General features: G+C 36.9%; 1 protein-coding gene across 1 annotated transcript; it reads right to left on the bottom strand.

Annotated features, from left to right (window-relative positions):
* Positions 1 to 6,713: 6,713 nt before the first annotated feature.
* Positions 6,714 to 7,361, bottom strand: LOC129903561 (uncharacterized). Its single transcript, XM_055979111.1, has 2 exons — positions 7,001 to 7,361; positions 6,714 to 6,931 (listed from the first exon to the last, which is right to left on the bottom strand). The coding sequence occupies exons 1-2, from the start codon at positions 7,359 to 7,361 to the stop codon at positions 6,714 to 6,716; spliced, it is 579 nt and encodes a 192-aa protein (XP_055835086.1).
* Positions 7,362 to 10,175: the final 2,814 nt, after the last annotated feature.

Raw genomic sequence — 10,175 nt, 5'->3', positions numbered from 1 at the left:
GAGTTGCCGATAGAATGAACAGAACTCTTCTTAAGAAGGCTCGTTGTATGCTCTTACAAGCCAAAATTTCCAAAGTGTTTTGGGCTGAAGCAGTTCACACTGCTTCTCATATTGTCAATCGATCTCCAGCATCAACAATTGACTTTAAGATTCTAAATAAGGTATGGTCAGGTAAACCCTCTAACTATTCATACCTGTGAATATTTAGGTATCCGACTTATTATCACGTTAGTGAAGGAAAGCTTGAACCAAGGTTTAAAAAGGCTATATTCGTAAGGTATGTAGATGGAGTAAAAGGGTATAAACTTTGGTCTTTATCTTTACTCAAATTTGTAGTTAGTAGAGATGTTACCTTTGATGAATCCTCTATACTTGATCCTCGTAAAGTTTCTATGGAGTTATCAAAAAATAAGAACAACGAGAAGGTGGAGCTACCAGTAAAGCATACCAAGGAAAAGGATCAAGAGACTCAAGTTGATGAGTCAAAAAATGCAAATCTTAAAGAACATGCTTTCAATGATAAATACACAATTGCAAAGGGAAGGGACAAAAGAAAGATGCGGAAACCGGAACGTCTTATAGAGAAAGAAAATCTGATTGCATAAGCGTTTGTAGCTGCAGAAGAAGAGATTAAATACCTCGAGCCCTTTTCGTATGCTGAAGCAACTTCTTGCAAAGATGCTGCACAATGGCGGTTAGCCATGATGGAAGAGATGGAGTCTCTTCACAAAAATAAGATATGGGTCTTAGTTGAAATGCCAAAGGGGAAGAAGATAGTTAGATGCAAATGGGTCTACAGAAAGAAAAAAGGTATTCTAGAAGTGGAAGATGTTAGGTTCAAGGAGAGATTGGTTGCAAGGGGTTTCAGTCAAAAGGAGGGAATTGACTATAATGAGATCTTTTCTCCAGTTGTGACACATAGCTCAATTCGCATGCTACTAACATTGGTTGTACAATTTGATTTCGAGCTTCAACAGCTTGATGTCAAAAATGCTTTCTTACACTGCGATCTAGAAGAGACAATCTATATGAAATAGCTTGAAGGTTTCCTAGATGAGGAAAAAGAAGATCATGCATGCCAACTGAAGAATTCTTGGTATGGTTTGAAGCAATCCCCTAGGCACTGGTACAAAATGTTAGATGCATTCATGACTACACATGAAAATGTCTAGTAACTCTATGATTTATTTACTATTGTATGTTGATGATATGCTTATTGCTTCTAACAACATCACAGAGATAAATATTTTGAAGAAACTGTTGAGCAAGGAATTTGACATGAAGGATTTGGGAGATGCAAACAAAATTCTTGGAATAGAGATTTCAAGAATTGTGGTGTTGTACATCTTTATCAAAAGAGGTACATCGAAAAGGTTCTTGAGAGATTTAATATACAGATGAGCAAGCCTATAAGTACATGTTAGCTTCTCATTTGAAGCTTTCAGAGTTACAAACGCCTCAGTATGGGGATTAGGTGGAGCACATGTCAAAAGTTCCTTATGCTAGCATAGTTAGTAACATTATCTATGCTATGGTGTGCACACGTCCAGATATTGCTCAATCTGTAAGTGTGATAAGTAGGTATATGGTCAATCTAGGAAAAAGGCATTGGGAAGCTGTCAAGTGGATATTGAGATATCTCAAAGGAGCTTTTGATGTTAGCCTAACTTTTCAAAAAAGTCAAGGTATTTCAATTCTCGATTACGTAGATTCTGACTATATAGGAATCTTGATAGAAGAAGGTCCACAACTGGATACATCTTTACTCTCGTTGGTGGTGCCGTTAGTTGGAAATCGACTTTACAGTCGATTGTCGCTTTGTCTACAACAGAGGCAGAGTATATGGAAGTAACAGAGGAAGCTATATGGTTGAAAGGTTTAGTGGTAGAATAGAGTTTGGTTTAGCTGGAATCAACTCTAAGATGTGATAGTCAAAGTGCTATTCATTTGATTAAAAATCAAAGATTTTATGAGCGCACCAAACATATTGATGTTAGATTCCATTTCATTCGAGATGTCATTGAAGAGGGAGCTATCAAGGTTGAAAGGTTATCACAGATGATAACATTGTAGACATGCTGACCAAGATAGTCCCGCTTGCCAAGTTTGCCACTGCAAGGACTTGGCGGGAGTATACATCAACTGATGCAAACTCTGGAAGAACAACTGCTAGGTGGAGCTAATATGTTCAACAAAGGTTTGATCCTTCTTTTTTCTTACAACGTGATTTCCCAGTAAGCTTTGAAGTTTTTGCCAGAGTTTTTCATACGCATGCTCAGAACGTAAACCATGGTGGAGATTGAAAGAATTGAGGTTGAAGATACAATCAAAAGTTGCTGAAAGAAAGTTGAAAATGAAGAATCCTGCCAAGGTAGAGATTTGTTAAAATTGACAAGATTCTAGGTAGTCTTAATGTAGCAATTTGGTAGTGAAAGTTTGGTAAACTTGGTAGATGAAAGTTTGGTAAACCTTGACATCTTGAAAAAATGTGATGTCATGGATAACATCAAGATCAAGAATTTATTCCTATAAATAGGTAGCTCTTGATTCATTTGAAACACACCTCAAAAATATTTCTCTCTTGTCTTCTCATATTCTAAGGCATTTGCAAAATACATTAGAAGAGTGGAGAATTGATAGAGCAATTCTCGTAGTTGTATTTGGTATCTCTCCCTTTTATTTTTTAATATAAAGATAGTTATTCTCTGGTGGACATAGGATCATTCTTATTAGAACCGCGTTAAATATTGTTGTTCTTCCTTATTCTTTATATTTTCATGTTTCCGCTAACATTTATTGCTGCAACAGGAATTACAGAATTGAAAGTTATCTTTATTTGAATAAGGTAAATGATAAGAAGTCAAAATATATTGTAGAAGACAAAGATTAGGATGGTCTAATTGATGATTCCACAGAGAAAATGCTGGTTTGGAGCAGATGGCCGAGTTTACAGATGAGAAGGATGATGGGTTCTGGTTGTTCTGACTTGGCCACTCATACAAGTCATTCTTACTCTGGCCGCGTAGCAGTGGTTCCCTCATGCTCAATGCCTTCACAACAAAAGTAGAGGGAAAAAATTCAATAGATGTTTGATTTTGTTTTCAAAATCGTGAAACAGAAGATTTTTTTTGATAGACGGGGGGCACATAAAATATTATGTAAAGAAAACTAATGAAAGGGAGTAACAAGATTAGTTGAGCCTGCATGAGTTATTGGAATGGCATTATAATCACCCATAGTTATTTCAGCCAGGACATTGTAATCATGTGGTGACATCAGATTTTGAGCATCATCTGTAATATGATGTGTGGCTCCTGTATCAAGGATCCATGGTACCGTGGAGCCTTGAGATGTTCTATTGGCAGCAAAGAAGGCTTTTGCTTCAAAGTGGTCTTGAGATTTAGATCTACAAACCCGTGCTACATGGACAAACTTTTCACAAAGTTGGCATTGAACTTGCATCTGTTGAGGACGCGATTGTTGTGGATAAGATCTGTTGGTAAATTGGTTGGTACGCCAGTTTTGTTGTCCTTGTCTGCGGCTCTGTTTGTACCCATTTTGGTTGGTCGTAAAACTGGTGCGTTTGGCAACTTTAGCAGTAATAGTCGAGGAGTTTTTCTATTGATCTTCATGTTTGAGGAAAAGCTCATAGTCAGTAAGCTTGTTATAGAGTTCGTCATAGGAAATCAGAGTATCACGAGCACGAATGGCTACATTGATGGCGCGATATTCAGGTCCCAAACCACTTAATATTTTAACCATAAGTTCTGGATTGCTGATTGGAGATCCTGCTATTGTGAGTTCATTAAAATTTAGCGGATCTCACGAAGGTATTCAGAGATGGACTTGGAGTCTCAAGTGACTTTGGCAAGAGAATCACGAAGACTATAAATGCGAGTCTGTGACTTATTTGCATAGGCAGTGTGCTATTCATCCCAGGCTTGCTTGGAATTTGTAGCATTAGCTATTGATGATGCGATGGTTGGATCTACAGATGAAAGTAAAGCATTTCGAATAAGATTATCCTAACGAAACCAAGTTCTAAAGAGTGGGTTAGCAACTTGTTGATTTCCTGTGTGATAGTTTCAGATGGACAAGGAAGGGAACCGTCAAGATAGCCTAGAATATCATAGCCGCATAACAGAGTGAGGAGTTGAGCCTTCCATGTCGCAAAGTTGGTGCTGCCCGAGAGTTTGATAGGCAGTTAGGAAGAGGGATTGAAGTTGATAATTTGTATGGTTGGATTGACCAACATTGAAGGGGTAGAGGATGATATATTGGTGGCTGAAGTTTGAATTTCCTCCATATGAGCAATGAAGATAAAACAATTAGAAGAAGGGGGAAAAAAGGAAAAGGATCGAATGGAGTTCACTCGTTTGAGTTTTGGAGAGGCTCTGATACCATAACAAGATGCAAGTGACATAGGAAAAATTGTATATTAAGTATTTACTGATTACATGTATATATACAGAGTTTTGGAGTATGAACAATATCCATAATACCAGCTATAATAAATAAAGAATATTTTAAGAAAGGTAAGACAATATTTGATTGAGGATTTCTAGTGATATGTTTCCTTAATTTGCTCTATTACTAAAAGGATCAACAACTTCCTGAGTTGTGATTCTTTTAGCAGTTTCTTTACTTAGACCGTTCCTCTGAATCTGAAGCAGATGATCAATGTCAGAATCATCTTTGTTCTTCAAATCTTCAATACCTCCACACTCATCAAAAATTACATGGATACTTTCTTCAATACACAGTGTCTTTTTGTTGTAAACTCTATAGGCCTTGCCGGAGGGTGAGTATCCCACAAACACCAATTCATCACTCTTGGGATCAAACTTCCCAAATCTTTTCCATTGTTAAGAACATAACATTTGCAATTGAAAGCCTTGAGATAACTCAACTTTGGCTTTCTATTGTTCAGCAACTCATAAGGGGTTTTGTTTTGAATTGATTTGATCAGACATCTGTTAACCTGTTAGTAACATAGAATGCAGTGTTTACTGCTTCAGTCTAGAAATTCATTGGAAGATAAGAATCTATAAGCATGGTCCTAGCAATGTCAACCAAGGTTATGTTCTTCCTTTATACCATACCATTTTGTTGAGGTGTTTTGGGTGCTGAAAAATTATGATGGACTCCACGCTCAGCACAGAAGCTTTCAACTTTTGCATTTTCAAGCTCAGTACCATGCTCACGCCTGATCCCTGCAATCTTGCAGTGCAGCTTCGTCTGAATCATCTTGGAAAATATCACTATTACAACATAGGTTTCATATTTGGACTTAAGAAAGATAGTCCAGCTGAATCATGAAAAATCATCTACAATCACAAAGATGTACGTCATTCCACCTCTACTTTGAATCTTTACAGGACCACATAGATCCATATAGAGTAGTTCAAGAGGCCTGGTAGTTCTTACTTGCTTCTTTAGTTTGAAGGAACACCTGATTTTCTTTCCTCTAACACAAGCGTCACATACTTTGTCATCTGTCAAATTTATCTTTGGCAGCCCACGGACCAGGTTCTTTGAAAGAAGTTTGCTGAGAAGAGAAGCACTACATGACCAAGTCTTCTGTTCTAAAGGTATGCATTCTCACTTTGAGCACTAAGACATGTCAGATCATCTCCTTGAGCAGTATTACACCTTGCGGTCAAAATCACTTCTTGAGAAATCAGGTTTGTGACAATGTATTTTTCAGATAAAAACCTGACTTCATTTCCTTTGTCACTAATTTATGAGCATTAAGCAGGCTTTACTTTAGTCCATTCACATAATACACATTTTCAGTTGAGTGTACAAGAGATATTCCAATTCTTCCTACACCAAGAATATACCCCTTTTTCCATTTCCAGAAGAGACACCTCTACCTTGAAGTGCCTTGAGTGAGAGGAAGTTTTCAATTTTCCTAGTCATGTGCTTTGAGCATCCACTGTCCATGAACCAACATTGACTGCTACTTCCTCCTCTCACATGCATGGCAAATCACTTGTTAGCTTTGGGAACCCATTTAAGTCTGAGTCGCCAAGATGCAGACAAAGGCATAATGAGTGAGTTTTTTTGTCCAGAAAAGTAGATTTGTTTTCTTCAACTTAGGACCAAGACCGGGTCCTTTTTTCTGCCTGTTCTTCTGTTTGGTATAATTTGAAAAACTTTCTTCAGTTTTTTTCCATGCAGGATAGTCTTTCTTAAGATGTCCATTACGACCACAATGAACATAAAATAAATTGTCAGAAATAGAAACATATTTTCTTTAAGGGTTGTAAGGAGGATTTATCTTCACGTATCCCAAACCCCTTCCACCATTATGTCCCTGACTAGTAAGGTTTTCTAGAATTTTGGAGGAGGTGGTCCATTTGATATATTTATTCAATTCTTCTTTAACACGGACCAGCTCCCTCTCTAACTTAATGTTTCTCTCTAAAGCCATTGTCAGCTTTGCTTCAGCAATATTCAAACTATTTTTAAGTTCAAGATGTAGTCTACTAGCTTCACCTTTTCCCTTTGGATAGCTTTTAGGCTTCCCCTTTAACTTCTCCTTGAGTTTTAGATTTCCAGCTTCTAGAACTGCCATTGGTTCCTCCATTTCGAAATTTGAGAGACTAAAGAAATTTTTTCATCTTGAAAAATATCTAGGTTGTTGTTCAAAAGGTCTTTTTCAGTGGTCAACTCACTGATTGAGTCAATCAACACAACATCTAGACTTCTCAATTTTTTAAAGAAGTAAACACATTCAGATTTTGCTTAAAATCAGAAAGAGTTACCTCTTCATCAACATCATCATCTTCAGACTTAGCCATGAAGGCAAACATAAAGTCAAAGACATCTTCATCATCCTTTATGGAAAGCATGGAGGCATCCTCGGGATGTTCAGATTCCTCTGAGTCACTTGAGGACTTTCCCCAGATGGCAAGTGCCCTTTTCACTACATAGTCATCATTCACCTTTCTTCTTGACTTATCAAGGACCTCGTCCCCTCACTTGTCTTTATCACCTCCAGATTTGACATAGTCTTTGTAATCCTGCTTGTGCATAGGGAAATCTCTGATGAAATGCCCTGATTTTGCACACTTGTGATACAAGTCAGTAACATTAGCTGACTTGCTTGAGTTTTCCTTCTTCATGAATCCACCATGCTTTCTCACAATCTTTTGAAATCTGCGAGTTAAATAGGCCATGTCCTCATCTTCTTCACATTCATCAGTTTGAAAAGCTTTAAAAGCCAGAGATTTGTCCTTCTTTGCTTTCTTCTTAGAGTGATCTTGTTTCTTGTTCAACTTATGGGTTTGAGGATTCCTAATCAGCTTATCCATTATAAGGGTCTTCAGATCCATTGCTTCAATAATAACATCCATTTCACTCTACCAAAACTTGGAAAATATTCTGAGTATCTTTCAGAATTGCTTGCTTGGATGAATAGGTTCTCCAAGCAACAAAGCTCATTTGCGATGGAGGCAAACTTGGTATACATTTCTTGAATGGTTTTCTCTTTCTACGTAGAGATTTTCATATTGAGTGGTAAGCATGTCCTCTTTAGACTCCTTTACTTGAGTAGTTCCTTCATGAGCATTCATCAAGTCGTCCTAAATCTCTTTGGCAGTCTCACAAGCAAAGATTCTATTATACTTATCTGGTCCTATGCCACAGACCAGTAGCTTTTTGGTCCTGTAATTATTTTCGACCTTCTTCCTATTAGCTTCATGGTATTCCTTGCGAGAATTGGGACCAAGTCGAGTTATTTCTCCCTCTTTTACCTCATTCACAAGAACATGAGGACCATCTAGAACAATGTCCCACAATTCATTGTCTTCAGCCATTATATAATCATGCATTCGATTCTTCCACCAGCCATAGGCTGGCCATTAAAATGAGGTAGTTTAGTTGTTGATTGACCCTCTTCTAGGTTTGGTGGAGCATCCATTTTTCAAGTAGGATCCTCTCTAAATTCTAACCTTATAGAGAGTTTCGGCTCTGATACCAATTGGTGGCTTCTATGAGTCCAGCACAAGTTTGGACCAGGTCCTTTGACTCAGCAAAAAAAGTATGGAATGTAAAATATTTAAAGTAAAGAACACAAAGAGTTTACGGGGAAACCCCCGTGCTCAAGGGAGAAGAAAACCACGACCTGTCTCACAGTATTTCAACCCAGCTCTATTAACTTTAATGAGTTAAGATTCAAATTATAACCTCTTGTAATCTAGGAATTAAAATCTTAATCCCCACCCTTTAAACCTAAAAAATACCTCTATTGCCCACTACACCAACAACTCTGTTGATATAGAATTCAAGGCCCCAACATAGCTAAATCTAGCTACAACTCCGAAGAATGAAGAAAGACTCAAACTTCTCTAATTCCTTTATAATTTAGGAATAGATCTTACAGTGAATAAGCGCAAAAATAAACTCTCAAATAACAGCTAAGAATGAAGATAACTCTATCAGGTCCCTTGCTATGGTGAGAGAGATATTTCTTGAGAGAATGACTTTTGTTGTGTGTAATTCTTCTAGAATGCAAAAGCTGAGTTTATATCATTTGTGAAGAGACTTTTATACGAAGGACAAAAAACCTTTTAGAGCAATGCCATTGGTTGAGAGTACTGCTACTCCACAGACACGCACCAAACACTGCAATAGTGGCAGTGGTTGTAGTACTTTTTACAACTGTCCTTTTCATGTCGCAGAATTCTCATTCTCTCATGGGGTCAAGTCCCCTATTAGATTCCAGAGTTTTTAAGTCATCAAAACTTCATAATAACATAAAATCAATGTTATCTTATTCGTCCATTTAATTCACTCTTGTACAGGATTATTAACTTCACTTCTCCTTATTAGTATCAAAAGAAAACTGAAAATTAAAATTGAAGCTCTTTTGAAAGCAGAAGAAGAGCCTATTAGCCTTCACGCCGCGGAGAAACTGTGGCGATACTTTCCACCAGAAACATTGGTGATTTGTAGAGATAGGCCTGAGGGATAAAAAGATTTTGCTGAAATATTCTATATTTCAGAGAAGGAAAAGTTTGATTTTGATGAAAAATGTAAAGGAGGGAACCCAAATAATTGGAGGTAGCTTTTACTGAGCATTTATTTTAATTTCCGATGAAAATAACTTAGCCAGGCAAATAATCATTTGTCGGTAATAACTAAGTTTAAGGAATAGGTTTGACACTACAGATACTTGGAGCATCAAAAAAGGGCTAAAATTAACAAAGTAATAGGATATAAAGAACTAACTATTATGAAGTGGATTGTCCACTTAATCTTATTATATACACGTGGGGCCCACTAAAAGTGGGCAACCCACTAATTTTCTTCTTCCTTTAGCCATCTATATATGTATAAATATCCTTAGCATCGAAAGGATGAATAACACAGATATAGAAGAAGAAAACATACTGCTCTTTGTTTTTCTTTTCTCCCTCTTTTATATTTGCCAAGTTATTTTATATTACAACACGTTATCAGCACGAAACTCTAATTTTTCAGAAAATTAACTTCTATATCAGGTATATCTACTAAAGAAATTTAATTTTTAAGTTATCTTTGTTATTTTCAAATTAATTTTCATCATGTCAAACTTGTCAAAATTGGAATTTGTGGCACTTGATATTTCTGGTAAAAATTATTTGTCATGGGTACTTGATGCTGAAATTCACCTTACTGCTAAGGGTCTTGGTGATGCTATAATTGAAGGAAATACAGCATCAAGTCAGGATAAAGCAAAGGCTATGATTTTCCTTCGTCATCATCTAGATGAAAGCCTAAAAATGGAATACTTGACAGTGAAAGATCCACTTGAATTGTGGAAAGACTTAAAAGGGAGGTATGACCACCTCAGGGCAACGGTACTGCCAAGGGCTCGTTATGAGTGGATGCACTTACGGTTTCAAGATTTTAAAACCGTAATTGAGTATAATTCTGCTGTATTTAGAATAACTTCCCAATTAAAATTATGTGGGGAAAATATAAATGATGAGGACATGTTAGAAAAGACACTAACTACTTTTCATGCCTCTAATGTAATATTACAGCAGCAATACCGTGAAAAGGGTTTTAAAAAATACTCTGAATTGATATCATGCCTTCTGGTGGCTGAACAACATAATGCCCTTTTAATGAAAAATCATGAAGCCCGTCCCACTGGAACTGCTCCGTTACCGGAGGCAAATATG

This window comes from Solanum dulcamara, chromosome 9 (assembly GCF_947179165.1).
Source record: "Solanum dulcamara chromosome 9, daSolDulc1.2, whole genome shotgun sequence".
NCBI classification, from domain to species: domain Eukaryota; kingdom Viridiplantae; phylum Streptophyta; class Magnoliopsida; order Solanales; family Solanaceae; genus Solanum; species Solanum dulcamara.
This window is presented reverse-complemented; position numbering and strand designations above follow the sequence as displayed.

What these genes read in the sequence shown, in the direction of transcription:
- LOC129903561 (XM_055979111.1), bottom strand. Translation starts at nt 7,361, where the DNA reads ATGGATGTTATTATTGAAGCAATGGATCTGAAGACCCTTATAATGGAT. An exon ending in AGACTATGTCAAATCTGGAG is followed by an intron (nt 6,932 to 7,000) that starts GTGATAAAGACA and finishes ATGACTATGTAG; the next exon opens with TGAAAAGGGCACTTGCCATC.